Below are 15889 nucleotides of genomic sequence, written 5' to 3'. Positions count from 1 at the left end.
TTACCGCTAGATTTGCGGGTTATCACTTTGATGAGACAGTCTTCCCGTCGTTAGGGGGAGATAAGAACACAGATGTTCAGCAGGAACGACAGGAATTGTCGTGGCCTGTCCCACTATGTCTCATCTCGATCCCCAATAAAGTGACGAGATCATACATATCTGCTGCAAACATGCCTGCAAGGAAGGACGTCCCTACGAGAGGACGTAGCGCCACCCTACATGGAGGTAGGCATGACGCCAACACCAAAGAAAGTGGCACTCTGGCCTTATAGGCCTTGGCCCCAGCTAGGATGCGTGGGATGCCCGTGGATTCAGAGGATACTTTGTCACATTCCTATCCTTTGATCATCAAGACTCAAAATCCGTCTCATGAGAATCTTCCAGGTTATGGTTATCGTTGGAGGACGCCTCAACGTCAGAACCTATTCCTGAGAATATAGAGCTCTTTGAAAATTACACTAGTGTACATGAGACGTGGCATAGAAACTCCATCATAATTGATGATGTAGTTGCGCATGAGTCTGTTGAGTCCGATGATATCGAACCACGCTCCGTTGATGAATGAATGTCAACGTAAAGAAATTTGGCCTAAATGGAAAGATGCGATCCAGGTTAAGATGGATTCTCTAACGAAGATGAAGGTTTTTGAGCCAGTGATGCCAACACCTCCTAACATAAAACCTATTGACTAATGGGTCTTCATTAGAAAGCATGTTGAGAAAAAGAGATAGTAATCTCGCCTTATGGCGCATGGCTTCTCACAAAACGCCCTGGAATCGACTACGATGAGACATATTCTCTCGTAATGGATGTCATTGCACTCCACTACCTTGTCAGTTTGGTAGTTTCCGAATAACTGAACATGCAGCTTACGAATGTGGTCACTACGTATCTCTATAGGGATCTAGATACAGAATAAACATGAAGGTTCATGGTGAACTTCATTTACCCAAGTCAAGTGGCTCTAGACCACGAAGCGCGTTTACAATAAGGTTGAAATGCTCACTAAAGTGACTATTTGATTGGGAAAGGATATGCCGGCGCGTTTCCATAACAAGTTTCGGATTCTATCGCGGTTCATGTTGGACATGATCTTCATTGGAAGCCCTTAAAGAGTTAAGGGAAACTGCTGAACACTTGAAATCCTAGTTTGAGATGAAGGATTTTGGGAGAACACGATTATGTCTCAGTTTGGAACTTGAGCATCGTGTTGATAGATGCTTAGGCATTTTGACAAGGTCAAACCTTCAAGCACCCCCATGATCGTCCATAGTCTTGATCCTGAAAAGGATCCTCTTCGTCCAAAGGATGTTGACAAAGATGTGCTAGAGGCAGAAGTGCCTTACTTAAGTACAATAGGCGCATTATTGTACTTAGCTCAATGCACAAGACCGGACATCTCATTTGCAGTGAACTTGTTAGCTAAGGTATAGCTCTGCGCCAACGTGACGCCATTAGATTGGTGTAAAAGATATATTTCGGTACTTGAGATGTACGATTGATATGAGCTTGTTCTATCCCTACAGAGAGACGATGGATTCGGACCCATCACACACTAGGAACGCCGCCAACACTGGCCTGCGTCCTTTATCCCCATCCCAAAACGACATAAGTGTTTTGGAAGGTTTTGCTGATGTTTGGTATCTCTTTGACCCACACAAAGGTCATTCCCAAACTGGTGAAGTGTTCACCATGGGTAAAGACCATGATATCTTGGAGGTCTACATAACAGACCCTAGTCGCTATATCTTCGAACCATGCAGAAAACATTGCTCTTCACGAAGTGGTTCGTGAATGTATATGGGTTGGATCCATAATTACGCTTGTTCGAACAATTGTGGTTTGAAGTCTACCATAGATGAGCCTACGAGCATTTAGGATAATGCTGCTTGTTTTGAACAAATGAAGCAAGGCTACATCAAAAGCGACAACACCAAAGATAATCAGCAACAACAGACTCTCCTCAAAATCAAAGTGAACTAGGTTCGATCTGAGGATAGTATGGCAGGCTTGCTCACTAAGTCATTGCCTAAATTCCACTTTTGAGAAACATGTTGGTAGCATCGTTTGCGGAAGTTATCCGAACTCCCATGACCGTAGTCATCAAGGGGAGATGCAGACATCAGGGGGAGATGTCTACATGTAGGGTCTCAAAACGTGAAGGGTGTGTTATGCTCTTTTTCCCCTTCGGCCGAGGTTATTTTTGTCCCACAGGGTTTTTGTTATTCGGCAAAGTTTTTAATGAGGTAACGAGAGAAGCACCACGTTTGGGCGACACAAGGGGGAGTGTTCAAATCCAAAATATGTGTCTGGCCCAAACTCTAGGTTACTTAACCTAGTTGTAATATGGTTAGGAATTAGAGATATTCTCGGAGGTATTCATAGATATCCGATTAATTGTACGATTAACTTTCTTTGTACAACTCTGATTCTATGTCTTGTAATCCTCTATATAAAGAGGCCCCTATTATCAATGAAAGCATAACCCAATTCTCTCCCAATTTCAGTTTTCTTTAAACATGGTTCTCTTTTTTGCTCTTTTTCTTTTTTAAAAGAGTTTGCAATCCAGGTTAGTTAGGAGGCTAAGCCTATGTCCAGTCTATTATTGAATTAAAAATATGCAAATAAGTGTGAAATGGGTGGAAAATTGGACATAGATTCTCAAAAAGTCTGACAATAAGAAAATAGTTCCTAATATATTTCATAGACGCCGGCATGAGTTATTCTATGAACTAGACCCAATGTGTCTGATTGAACAGAACATAGATCCTGTATGTGATGAAAATTCAATCAAAACAATAAAGGAAAGTCTAGATCAATGTTTAAGTAGCAGTACGTACTCTTAATTCAAACAAATTTACATCCAATTAATACTTTTCACTCAAAGAAAAAAGAAAAAATAGCTGGCATTCTTATTTATTGGATCACAAATCCAGTCTTCCTTCGTTAAACAGGAGGTAAGTGCCATTCTTCATGAGTTTCGTGAGTGATGAGGAATAGTAACTTCCCATAATTACCTGATATTTATTCCACCATTGCATGAAACTGCTCTGCTCCAAGAAAATCTCAGGGTTTACGGCATAATTCTTGAGGGAATCCAGCACATATCCCTCAAATTCTTTCAATTTTTGCAGCGAAGATTCTCTCTCTTCACTACTTGATTCTTCATCCTTCAGCGTATTGCAAGAGATGAGTGCTTCCTCAACATATGCCCAAAAACAAGAATCCTCATTGAGATTAGATCCCGCGTTCTCTTTTTTCGATTTGCTTGGGGTAGCTTTAGGTTTGACTACTTTCTTCAACCACTCCTCCAAAAGAATGAAATGTTTGGGCCTTTTTCCCTCTTCAGTTTGGTAGTTTTTCCCGCCATCCTTGTAGTATTCTGCAATGTGAAGTGGTTCAAGCAACCTTCTGTACGTTGTGCCTGCATAAAGAAAACGAACCCGAAAATGAGCTCCTTCTATTTGGGGCCTGTTCTCTACTTCTGTGACAATGTCCTCCCAGTAATTCATAAGCTTCTCCTTATACTCCACATTTTTCTTGTCAGTTGGGTCCCACTGGTTTTTGTACGTGTCATAGTCTCCAGTTTTCCTACGTATGCCTTCCTTCTTGTACCACTCCAAGAAGGCCATGAGCAGTTTCATTTCATTCAAATCCTCGTGCGATTCCAAATTCGAATTTTTCTTCATCTGAATTAGTAACGTCGCTTCATGTTTCTTCATCCTTTGAATCAGATTGTGGATCTCTGTACTTGGCTGTTTCTGTTGCAATAATTCAATGCAGATATAATTTAAGGAACAAGCAGACAAATATTGTAGTCATATCATGAATATATAGAAACTTAGCTACCTGCGAGAGAATTTCAATTGCTTGAAGTTGTGTGATAAGGCTTGCTTGAAGTGAATCTCTTTCAGCTTCAGTAGACTTGAGCACATTACACAATGCCTTGCACTTGAGATCTCCCAAAATTTTTCCATAATGGCACTCTTGATTTTGAGAGTTGGTTTTCACCAACTGTTCCAAAATGATATCTGGGTCCTCAAAGCAAGCACAACCTGAAGCCGAGCATAATAGGAATGTCCCAAATGGCTTATAAGCACCAGGATTTCGGGATATAAAGAGTTGAGGTGTAGGATCTTGGTTAGATACAACATGCAAGAAGCAAGACTTCAAGGTTGAGAACTGTAACACACATTGTCGGAGGTGTTCATCTCCAACAAGGGGCGAACCGAAAGTAACGCAAAGGGGGCGTTTATTGGCTCTCGACAAGTTGAAGCCTTGTAGCAGCCACAAAGTGAAGAGTGTAGCCACACTACCTCCCACAGATTGTCCAGTGATGATTACTAATGAAGGGGTTTTGCTTTTGCTATTCCCTACCAGCTGAAACATTATACAAAGTTACTTACAATTAAGTTAAGCTAGTAACAACAATAACGAAGAACAAGAAGTCCAAGAAATAAGTGTTGAATTAATCCGTAGAGTTATTATATACTTGTCAAAGCTGATGATGATTTCAATTTAGGTGTTAGCTTCTTACAACTAACCTTCTCTTTCAGGCGAAGGAGCTCATGGTATTGTGACTTGAAGAGTTCGATGGCTGCTTGATTGAGGGAGAAATTTGGGTTGCTTTTGTTGCACAAAAACTCAAAGTGATCAAAGTTGTCTTCTTTGAGATTTGATGATGAAACCAAGCCTTCTTGTCCTTGAAGAGAGCTAGGTGGAGTTCCAAAAGCTATGATGGTAGGATTTTCTGGTTGGATTTCATTGAACAAAGATGGCTCTGCATTTGGATTGATCTGTTTTTGTTTGCCGATCGCATTCCAAGCTTGGTGAACTGGATCAGAGGTCAATACAAAGTTGGCCGATTCCAAACCACTGCTGAATCTACCATCATCAAGAACATAAGTCAACGCAAGCAAACAAAGCAGAATCACAAAATCAGGGAAGAACAACAGGTCGACTCTACTTACTGGTTGTTGCTCATCTTCAAGCTGCTTCTCTCCAATTTGCTTAGAAACCCAGAGCAATTATGCAAACAGATGCAGTCAGATGGTCTTCGAAAACAATGAATATTCAATACATGGTTATGCTCCCAAAATTGACATCCTAGTTCAGTTTGACCGAAGCTAGAATTCAGACTACAAGTTTGGTGGTTGTGTAACTGAAAATTGAATGTGGTTTCTGCTCTATGCCACACGACTTCAGCTGAATATCCTATTAATAAACAAGTGAGCAGTTGGGCCATGACGGAAGTGTGAAACTCTAAGGAGAAAGACTTGCGTGGGGCACCCGAACCACGTGGCAATGCGGCAGACCAATCACTGTCTAGCAGGGGGGTCTTTTGGGTATTGTACATTTAGGGAGGAGGGGCAATTTTGGAAAAGAGGACAAATTTTCTTTGTTCTGATTGGGTGGCTCTAAAGCCATGTGGTGGGGAAACCCCACCTAAGAATTTCTCAACTCTAAGTATCTCACACTCGAGGTGAGTGATTGCATGAGCAAGCATCAGGGATGATCAACCCTACAAAACAATGATTTAAAACTATGAGACACAACGTGAATTTCCCATTGACAACTGAGTGACAACTGAGAATTACCCATGATGTAAAAGCCCAAATGAGAATTACCCTAGTTCAGCGTTTGATCAATGATTTTTAAATGTTGCTGATCAAATGAGTAGCTTAGCACTCAGTTTAATTGAAATGACCTTTTTGCCCCCATTTTTTATTTTTTCACAACGCTGCCATTCGCCTTTTTTTTCCTCTCTCTCTTCCTCCCTTCTGCCTCCCAGATTGAATTTTTTCCTCTCTATCATTTGACCCCTTCTTTCTTTGTATGTAAGCTTCATTGTTCATTCTTCTTTCATAAACCTTTTTAACTGAAACACGAATTTGTGGTAAACTTGAAAAGGGATCTCTTTTAGCCGGTGTACGTATGTGAAGAACTCTTGAATCTCCCTTCATAGTCACGTGCAATAATTGGAGATAATTTACAAATCGGCATCATCTGAAGCACCGATCTCTGAGAATTCCAACCCTCCTTCAAAAGGTTAAGAGTTTTCCTCCCATAACTAATGTTTAAGTGGGTATAACATGATTATAAATTAAAAAAAAAAAAATTTAAAGGGATAAAAGAGAGAGTTAAATCTTGATGGGTTATGGTTTATTCATGATAACTGCTACCATAGATCTGATTGTCTATTTTATTTGATTTCTCAAGGAAGGCGAAGAACTTTTGGATGGCCTCTCATAAAGTTATCTTTGCATATAAGCATCACTATTGATGGGGCCGAGTTGCCTCCTTGCTCCTACAGATCTATTTGGGTTTGGCTTTAACTTCTCTGTTTTCTATTATATGACATGTTTAATTTGTTTTATTAGTGTTGATGTTTTTCATATTAGTATCGTTGTTTTGATGAATACTACTTTTCAGGGTCTGTGGATCTTGCAAATTTTATTAGCCTCTGATGAAGATGTTGCTGAGCTTGACTTACTGAATGAGCTAAGGGAAATACAAAGGTTAGCCTTTTCGACTTTCCAGAGGATGGATCAGGAGATGTGCATCAATAGTTTTTGAGTATTGGCTTCATGTGTACAATTCCAGTTCAGTACAAGTTGCTATCGGTGCATAGCAGAATTCGTCATTTTTCTTTTGGCATATTGTTCCCACTTGTTTAGAGGGTTAGTTTAATTGAGTTTCGCATAGTAGTGCTCTATATATCTGCCCCATTTCTTCTTTCTTCAAGCTTAGACTCATCAACGGCCTCAATCATTTTCCGGTTTATTTTGGTTCACATCTAATCCCCGCAAAATGCCGATTAATGTGGCGGAGTTTGTTGGAGGGGCTGGTCTAGGATCAGCATTTAGTATACTGACCAGTGGCGTTCAGGAGCTGATAAGCAAGGCTGCCATGTTTGAGCCTCTCTTCAAAAGCATACAATCCACGCTAATTGCCTTGGATTCACTGGTCCCAGATACTGATGAGCCAAATCCAGCAAAGAAGCTGGAAGGTTTAGAAGAAGTGAGAAAGATGGGAGAAAAGCTTGTCTCCGATTGCAAAGAAGTTAGTGAGTGGAACCTGTTTGCGAAGTACTACTTCGCCGTCAAGCTTTTGGAATGGAATGATTTCCTTAAACACCAATTAAGGATACACCAATTAAGGGAAGGGAAGAACACCGCGTCTATGGTTGAGAAGACTGCGTCTACGGTTGAGAAGACTGCTGTATCGGTAGATAGTGTGCTGTTTTCAGTAAAGAATATAGAGAAGCATGTGATACTGAATAAAGCCGCAACAAGTTCAAGTATTAGTATTACAGCTCTTCAACCTCCAAAGCTTCCACAGCATATAGTTGGATTGGATACTCCTCTGATGGAATTGAAGAAAATGCTTCTTACGGATCATGGAGTGTCGATGCTTGTACTGACTGCTCCAGGAGGATGTGGAAAAACTACTCTGGCCACAATGTTCTGTGAAGATGAACAAGTCAAAGGTATCGTACTTGTAGATATATAGATCAACATGATTTTTTAATTTTTTTTTTCCAAAAATTGAACTCAATCTTACTCAAACGGGTACATAGTACTACATATAAATCAACACTTAAATTACAAAAAAAAAAAAAAAAAAAGATTAAAGAGTAGTTATATATACGCATCTCTGGCCATTTGTTAAATACACATACTACTTTTTTTTTTGTATAAACGTAAAAAAGAAAAAGAAAAAGCTTTGTAGCTCCGAACCTCCTTCTTTTCCAATTATGATTCTTCAATCTAAGATCTATATATCAAATTACTAAAGATTGCTAGAAGGTAAATAAATTGAAAATTTTGAGCTTTGTGTTCTATTTACAATTCATTTTGCATTTGTTCAATTCTAGGCAATGGCCATCATAATTGGTTTATGATTGTTGTTTGATGAAGGTTGTACAAATGTTATAAGGCTGTAACTTTGTAGTTAGCTGCTAAAATGTTTTTAAAATATCTAAATTTGTATTCTAGTATATAAAATTGATGTATTACACTAGAATCACTAATCATGCAAGGGCGAAGAGAGAGGGCAGGGCGGCAATTGGGAAGAGAGAAATATAATGAATAGAGAAAAGGATAAAAGAGGAAAAATATCCATGAGTTGATTTCTTTTTTCCTTCTATAATTACGTACAATTGCCTTTAATAATAGCTTGATCAATGACAACTAATTTCTTGTATATTATTTTGCTAGAAAAATTCGGCTGCAATATCTTCTTCATCACTGTTTCACAAAAGGGAAATTTGGACCTTATTGTGCAACGCTTATGTGAATACACGGGTCGTGTTCCTACTTTCGTAAATGAAGTATATTCAATTCAGTTGCTGCAAACAATATTGAAGGAAGTACATAATCCTTCTTTGTTAGTGCTAGATGATGTTTGGTCTGGATCAGAATCCATTCTTGACAAATTTAATCGATTCAAAACATCAAATTTCAAGATTTTGGTGACATCAAGATCTGAATTTCGTAGATTTGGTTCTTCATATCATTTACGAATGTTGGATGATAAGGATGCAATGGATCTTTTCCATCACACAGCATCCTTAGGAGATCGGAGCTCTCCTATTTCAGAAGATATCATAAAAACGGTGAGGTTTCTTAGTTGTGTTTAGTATAGATTTTGTATATATAAGTGTTTGTGTGTACGCTAATATATCTGACTGCTTTCGAGGAATAATCTGGCTAAGTCATTTATTTTTTTAAATGTAAATGTATATGTTTGTGTGTAAATGGATGAGATGCTTATATAGCGTACACAAAGCATCCTCTTTCCACAAATCCTTATGTTTGAGCTCTCCTTTGATGCTAAATGGAGAATTTTATTGGGTGCAGATAGTAGAGCAGTGTAAAGGATTTCCACTTGCAATTACAGTGGTGGGCAGATCACTTGCTGGACAACCCATAGAGATGTGGAAAAAAAAAGAAATTGAATGGTCGAAAGGTTCTTTAATTCTTGATTCAGAAACAGAATTGCTTTTTTGTCTCCAAAGCAGCTTAGATGCCTTGGATGAAGAACTCAAGGAATGTTTTCTAGACCTAGGTTCATTTCCTGAAGACAAACAGATCCCAGTTGCTGCGCTCATGGACATGTGGGCGGAGTCATTTTATCTAGATGAAGATGCTCTGTGCATTGCAAAACTCCAGGAACTCAACAATCGGAGTCTAGCTAATCTTGTAGATACAAGGTATGCTCTACGAGCTTCTGTGTCTCACTTGCATGATATTTTCACTGTAGTAGCTAGCAGAACATGCTACCATAATATAATGTATGCTGAAGAAGTCACTTTTTAAGAACATGGTTCAATTTTATCATAACCAGGAAGAAGAAGATGGAGGGGGAATGGTACTACAATGAGCACTTTGTTACCCAACATGATTTGTTGAGAGAGCTGACCATCTACCACTCGAGACTAGACGATGCAGAGGACAGTAAAAGACTAATAATAGAGATGTGCGGAAACAATCTTCCCAACTGGTGGAAGAAACAAAAGTATCAACCTATCAAGGCTCGTCTATTATCCATCTCAACCGGTACTCCCATCTCAATCTCTATGTCTCCATCTGTTAGTAGTTACATTCACATATTAAGACTTGATCGAATAGTACTATAATTCACATGTAATTTCTCGCCATACTCACTTGAAATTGCATGTTATTTGTAGATGAGAAGTTCACTACATGGCCGGACATTCAACTACCAGATGCAGAGGTTCTAGTCTTGAACTTTCAGACCAAGAAATATGCCTTACCCCAGTCTCTGAAAAAAATGAAAAAACTGAAGGTATTAATAGTCACAAATGATGGTTTTTCACGTGCCGAATTAAGTAATTTTCAGCTACTCGGTTGGTTGTCAAATCTAAAGAGAATCAGACTGGAGCGCATATCAAGTATTCCTTTCATAACCATGAATCCCACACAACTGAGCAGTGTTAAGAAGATATCCTTATGCAATTGTAACATTCGTCACGCTTTTGGCAATGGTTCCATCAGAATGTCAGATGCATTTTCAAATCTGCAGGAAATGAACATTGAAAATGACTTCGGAGAATTGCCTGCCGAGATCTGTGATCTGGTTCATCTAAAGAAGCTCTGTATCACCAACTGTTTTTGGTTATCTATCTTGCCTGAAAGGATCAGGGATTTGGTAAATTTGGAAGTATTGAGGCTGAGACATTGTACAGACTTGAAAGAGCTCCCTGACTCATTGGGGAACCTCAAAATGTTATACTTTCTTGACCTCTCTGGTAGCTTCAGCATTAAGGAGTTGCCCAAAGACATTGGTGAAATGAGCAGTCTAAGAAAGCTTGACATAAGATGTTGCAGAAGATTCGAAGAGCTTCCCGTATCAATTCTGGATCTTACGCAGCTTGAGGAAGTGATATGTGATGAGGATACAAAACAATTATGTGGACGCTTCTCTCCTGGTCGCAAAAATGTTCGCATCGTAGTCACCAAATGAAATCAACTTCAATTGTCTCTCTACGAGTGTGATTTTTCTAATTAAATTGGTGTTTTGCTGTGTCCTAATCCTATAGCTGTTCCTTATGTTATGTCTACGTTTTGATGTTTGAAGGGGTCTGTGTAGCTTTGTATCTTCATGCTTGTTTATTGTAATTGAATGCTAATGGCGTTGAATAAAAGTAGGATTATGATAGTGAGAAAAATGTTATTACAAATATAACATGGATTTCTGCTTCTTGCAACAAAGTCCCTACACCTAAATGTCTTCTAAGCCAAAATCCGTGTGGTGCTTATAAGCCTTTTTAAGCATCCCTGTTATGCCACGTTGTTCTTGCTTTGAGATCCAACTCTCACATTGCTCTAAATCAAGATCCATCCATTGGATATCTTCATTTATGGAATTGAGGCTGAGGACTTGTATAGAATTGTTTGATTTGCCAGACTCAATGAAGAACCTCAAGAAGTTGAATTTCTTGACCTGTCTGGTAGCTACAGTATTAAGGAGTTGCCAAAAGGCAATGGTGATTTTAGCAGTTTAACAAATCCCGACATTAGATGTTGGCGAAGATTCAAAGAGCTTCCCCTATCAATGTTGGATCTTAAGCAATTTGAGGAAATGTTATGTGATGAGGATACAAAACATTGATGTAAACGTCTCAACTCTCAACCTGTGACAACAACATCGGCATCGAGGTCGCCAAATAAAACGTCAACCAAAACTGTCTGTCTCCCTCTAGCTTCAAATATGGATACATGTGATTTTCGAAATTGATCGGTGTTCCGATGTGTCCTGATCTACAGTCCTATAGCTGCTCCTCGTCTATTGTATTTGATATTGTAAACAGCCTGATTCTTTTGGATAAGGTAATGGGGAAGTGTTTGTAGCTTCGATCTTCAAAGACAAAATGAAAAATCAAAACTAACTCAAACACCAACTAATAAAAAGAAAATTGGGAAGACCGAAGACCCAAATATTCTCTATTGCACAATGATGAAACAAAATCAGGAGGCAAATCCAACCAAGCTAGACCTACCGAGTACCGAAGAAAGACCAAAATTTGCAAAAACATGTTGGTTTCCTTCACAAAAATGTGTGAGGAGTGAAAAGGCGTTTTGGAGATAGGGTGCTAAGTTAAGATAGCCTTTGTCTCTTATTCCAAAAAAAAAAAAAAAGGTATAGCCTTTGTCTCTGTGAAAGGAGAAATGGTGTTAATCCTTCCTTTTATGGGCGCACAAACTGATCGCAGGCTTGGGCAACTGCGTTGTAATGAGGCAACTTGGGAAGACATCAGTTCAGCTAACAAATCAGATTTGCTTAGTTTTACTTGGTGACCGGAGTGGTTTAAGTACTCGATTTTAATTTAAAATGTTCAATTGTATTTAAATGTGGACAACCGACTTTTATACTCTCTTTTGGGTTAAGGCTCAGGTAATAGAAGATGCTTGTAACATAAAGTCCAAGTATTTTATTTTTTGAAAAAGAAAATTTCATTGAACTAGCGATTGGTATCGCTTAAGAGGGCATTCCTTATAAATTCAGGAGCATACAAAAATTAATAATGAGACAGATCAGAGTTAAGAGCCGTCTATGCAAGATTATGAGCTACACTATTTGCTCAACAGTTTACATTAGAAAGAAGATAGTTATGAACTTATGATAGCTTGTAAAGAAAAATCTAACCTCCTCTATAACATTACCCATAACCTAAGTACCTAACCATCTTCATCTTGGGAGCTGATAGCTTGAACCAGCTGAAAGCAATCTGACTCAAAGCGTACCTACTGGTGCTGCAATGAAATAGCAAACTGCACTGCTGCCTTGAGCTCTAGCAGCTCAACTTGGAAGGCAGAAGACGCTGTTGCTATAGTTAGCAACATTGCTGTCTTAAAATCTCCAACATGGTCTAGATTACACAACCAATTTCACCTCGCATGCTCTCATATTTATAGCTACCATCAACACTACATTTGAGAAAACGTTCATCAGCACAAGTCCATTGCTGTACCACTCTAACCCCAGGTACCTCAGAAGCATGTACCAGCTTATATTCCTCAAACCATCCCATTGTTTCTATAGCAATATCAGCTGGTAATCTCGGTTGATCTTCCCACAAAGCTGCATTTCTATTGCTCCAAAGAGCCCATACAAACATGAACATCATAAACTTCTCAAATTATTGCATAGAGACTCTAGAAGCAATTCCAACTTCATTCTTTAAAAATAAAAATCAAAGTCAAAGGACAAGAGAGTTGCAGAGAAACTGACCCTGTTTATACCACATGCGTACCAAGCGCAAACACAGAAAGCACATGGCTCAATAGCCATCGAAAACCGCCTCCTGACTAACCAGATGTACGCTGAAGTTCCCAACATCGAGCATCATAGTTCACCAACGTCCATGTCGGCCGATGCCAGGCAAGACGTGGACATGGAATAGCCTCCAGGTCGGCCGCAAGACCTTTAGCATATATGAGAACACACTCACACATCGAAATATATTTGGGCACATACTGAGAAAAAGAATATTGGTTGAAGGTAATTTCATTGATAGATACAAAGAACATTTTTATACAAGAGAGGTCTAAGGCTATGTTTGTTTCATGGGATTGGATCGGATTGGACATCATTATCGGCTTGTGTTACACTAATCCCATGTTTGGCAACAGCAATGACTGTTTTAAATGAGACTCTAGAGTCCCAAATTCTCATAAACACCTTCTACCATAAACCCCCCAAAAACCATGGGATTATGGAAGCTCTCCTTCTCACCTTCTACTGAATATTCTCGTTCTGCTCTCCTTCTCAGCAACTTTCACCAATTCTGAGATTAAACACTATCCTTGCCCGGACGGCGCATTTGCTGCTCTGGCGGCGCACCTCTATTTCTCAGCCAAGTCCATCGAACCCTTGTTCTTCCCTAACGCCTTCTACAGCCCCGTCACGACCCAAAGCCTCCCTCTTTCTGACATCGGCGACCTCTACCTCCTCGACTTCGTCGGCCCACCTGGGTTTGTCCAGGAGGTCTCTGCCGAGGTCCCCAACGTCGTCGTTTTGGACCACCACAAGACGTTTGCTACACACCTCATTTTCTATCCCCAATTGAACCCAGAATCACTGCCACAGAAGGTTGTAGCGACGGTGGCCGAATACCCAGAAATCAAATCTTCCAAAATTTTATCAAATTCAAAAACCATGTATACTAGCATGTAGAACACGAAGACCAGATCAACTTTCATACCTTATGCACCTCAAAACATTGCCGGAGCCTCCAGAATTTGTACAGAAACTGCAGGAGAACCCAAGATTTTCGAGGTCCGATTCTCTCTCCACAACCAGCAACCAGACCAGCCGAGGAAAGAGAAACGTCGGCGACGACGAGATGGATCAAACCCAGCTGGTGCGCCTGCCGGAGGTGGCCTGATGGCAGAGTTCCGATCGGCTGCCGTTTGGAGCTTCGCGGGTCTTCAGGTCGATGGTGTTGGCTCTAGTTTTAGTCCTAACTGACCAAACATGGGTTAGGGAATTACATAGCATAATCCAGGCTTGAGGAGTCTATGACTCTTATAGCACGTTTACTTACTTGGAATGGAAAATAATCATGAATCGGAGACAAGTGGAATGAGAGAAGAAAGGAATCGGTATTGATTCCGGAGGAATGATTCCTAAACCCATCTCCCCCCTTCGTAATCGAATTCCTGAGTATTCAGGAATCGATTCCTGATAAATAGGTGGGACCTACACCAATTCTGATTCTTTCATGTGTTAGTAAACACAGGAATTCTTTTACCTGAAATTATTCCGATTCCTTTATGTGTTAGTAAACACAGGGGTGTTTTTACTCCGTAATCATTCCATTACATTCCATTCCATTCCAAGTAAGTAAACGTGCCCTTATAGAAATTAAGGCGAGGTATGACAGTCCGGTGAAACAAACATAGCCTAAATGTGCTAGACTCTTACTGCTACTACTACAATCTAGGAATTCTAATAAGGTAAGTAATCTATGTAATCTTCTAAAGAAATATTCTGAATCCTAATTCAATTACAATTCTGATACATAATATTTTTCTACACTCCCCCTCAAGTTGGAGAGTGAATGTCGTGAGCTCCCAACTTGCGAATCAAAGGAATAAACACTTCTTTTCCCAAGGCCTTCGTGAAAACATTAGCTAATTGAAAAGAAGAACTCACATGCTTTGTAGCTACTGAACCATCTTGAATCTTGTCCCTGATATAGTGACAGTCCATTTCTATATGTCTGGTTCTTTCATGAAAGACATGATTAGCTGCAATATGTAAAGTTGCCCTATTGTCACAATACAACAGAGCAGGCTTTGAATGGAGAATATTCAGATCTTTGAGAAGACTTCTCAACCATGTCAACTCACAACAAGCTCCTGTCATTGCTCTATATTCTGCCTCAGCTGAAGAGAGCGAAACTGTATTTTGTCTTTTTGACCTCCAAGAAATTAATGAAGAACCGAAAAAGACACAATAACCCGTAGTGGATCTTCGAGTCATGGGACAACCAGCCCAATCTGAATCACAATAAGCACGAAGTCTGAAATCACTTTGTGAAGAAAAGAACAAACCTTGCCCTGGCGTGTTCTTGAGATATCGAACAACTCATAAAGCTGCTTCCATATGAGGTTTACGTGGCTCATGCATAAACCGGCTCAACACATGCACTGAGTATGTTATATCAGGCCTTGAGATGGTGAGATAGATCAATCTGCCAACCAATCTCCTGTAACGTGAAGCATCCTTAAGTAGATCACCTTTGTTTGATAATTTCAAACCACGTTCCATAGGAGTATCAACGGGAGCTGCTCCCAATAAACCTGCATCACTGATAATTTCTAATGCATACTTTCTTTGAGAAATATAAATTCCACTCTTGGAACGGGAAACTTCTATGCCAAGAAAATACTTTAAATCACCAAGGTCCTTAATACGAAAATGGCTGTTCAGAAAATTGTTTAAAGCAAAAATTGCGATGGGATCATTACCAGTGATTAATATGTCATCAACATATATCAATAAAGCAGTGAATGACTTCCCCTTTTTGCAAGTGAATAATGAGTAGTCTGCCTTAGATTGAATAAAGCCAGCCGATCGAATAGCATAAGAGAATTTTGCAAACCATTGCCGAGAAGCTTGTTTTAGACCATATAAAGACTTGTTGAGGCGACAAACTAAGTTCTCCCCCTATCGCCGAAGACCAGGAGGAGGAGACATGAAAATTTCCTCATCAAGATCACCATGCAAAAAAGCATTATTAACATCTAACTGATGAATGGACCAATGTTGAGCAGCAGCCAAAGATAATAAGCATCGAACATAAATAATCTTGGCAGTAGGTGAGAAAGTGTCATGATAATCAACACCTTCCATCTGA

At 39.6% G+C, this 15889-nt stretch overlaps 2 protein-coding genes across 4 annotated transcripts; one reads left to right on the top strand and one right to left on the bottom strand.

Moving 5' to 3' along the window:
* Positions 1-2833: 2833 nt before the first annotated feature.
* LOC133735106 (senescence-associated carboxylesterase 101-like) lies at positions 2834-5172 on the bottom strand. Its single transcript, XM_062162543.1, has 4 exons — positions 4971-5172; positions 4545-4884; positions 3850-4380; positions 2834-3761 (listed from the first exon to the last, which is right to left on the bottom strand). The coding sequence occupies exons 1-4, from the start codon at positions 4982-4984 to the stop codon at positions 2925-2927; spliced, it is 1722 nt and encodes a 573-aa protein (XP_062018527.1). The 5' UTR covers positions 4985-5172; the 3' UTR covers positions 2834-2924.
* Positions 5173-5799: 627 nt separating this feature from the next.
* LOC133735070 (probable disease resistance protein At5g66900) lies at positions 5800-10697 on the top strand. 3 transcript variants are annotated; one of them, XM_062162541.1, is made up of 7 exons: positions 5800-6048; positions 6224-6323; positions 6433-7489; positions 8220-8617; positions 8862-9214; positions 9349-9560; positions 9692-10697. In XM_062162541.1, the coding sequence occupies exons 3-7, from the start codon at positions 6811-6813 to the stop codon at positions 10486-10488; spliced, it is 2439 nt and encodes an 812-aa protein (XP_062018525.1). In that variant the 5' UTR covers positions 5800-6048; positions 6224-6323; positions 6433-6810; the 3' UTR covers positions 10489-10697. The 3 variants fall into 3 exon arrangements, with proteins under 3 accessions (XP_062018525.1, XP_062018524.1, XP_062018526.1); XM_062162540.1 differs by having other exon boundaries at positions 6220-6323; XM_062162542.1 differs by lacking the exon at positions 6224-6323.
* The last annotated feature ends 5192 nt before the right edge of the window (positions 10698-15889 follow it).

The sequence above is a fragment of the Rosa rugosa genome, chromosome 1 (assembly GCF_958449725.1).
Source record: "Rosa rugosa chromosome 1, drRosRugo1.1, whole genome shotgun sequence".
In the NCBI taxonomy this organism is placed as follows: Eukaryota; Viridiplantae; Streptophyta; class Magnoliopsida; order Rosales; family Rosaceae; genus Rosa; species Rosa rugosa.
The sequence above is the reverse complement of the archived record's forward strand: the minus strand, read 5'-3'. Positions and strand labels throughout refer to the sequence as shown.

What these genes read in the sequence shown, in the direction of transcription:
- LOC133735070 (XM_062162542.1), top strand. Translation starts at nt 6,811, where the DNA reads ATGCCGATTAATGTGGCGGAGTTTGTTGGAGGGGCTGGTCTAGGATCA. An exon ending in TGAAGATGAACAAGTCAAAG is followed by an intron (nt 7,490 to 8,219) that starts GTATCGTACTTG and finishes TTATTTTGCTAG; the next exon opens with AAAAATTCGGCTGCAATATC. An exon ending in CAGAAGATATCATAAAAACG is followed by an intron (nt 8,618 to 8,861) that starts GTGAGGTTTCTT and finishes TATTGGGTGCAG; the next exon opens with ATAGTAGAGCAGTGTAAAGG.
- LOC133735106 (XM_062162543.1), bottom strand. An exon ending in TCCTTCGCCTGAAAGAGAAG is followed by an intron (nt 4,381 to 4,544) that starts GTTAGTTGTAAG and finishes ATAATGTTTCAG; the next exon opens with CTGGTAGGGAATAGCAAAAG. An exon ending in CAATTGAAATTCTCTCGCAG is followed by an intron (nt 3,762 to 3,849) that starts GTAGCTAAGTTT and finishes TTATTGCAACAG; the next exon opens with AAACAGCCAAGTACAGAGAT.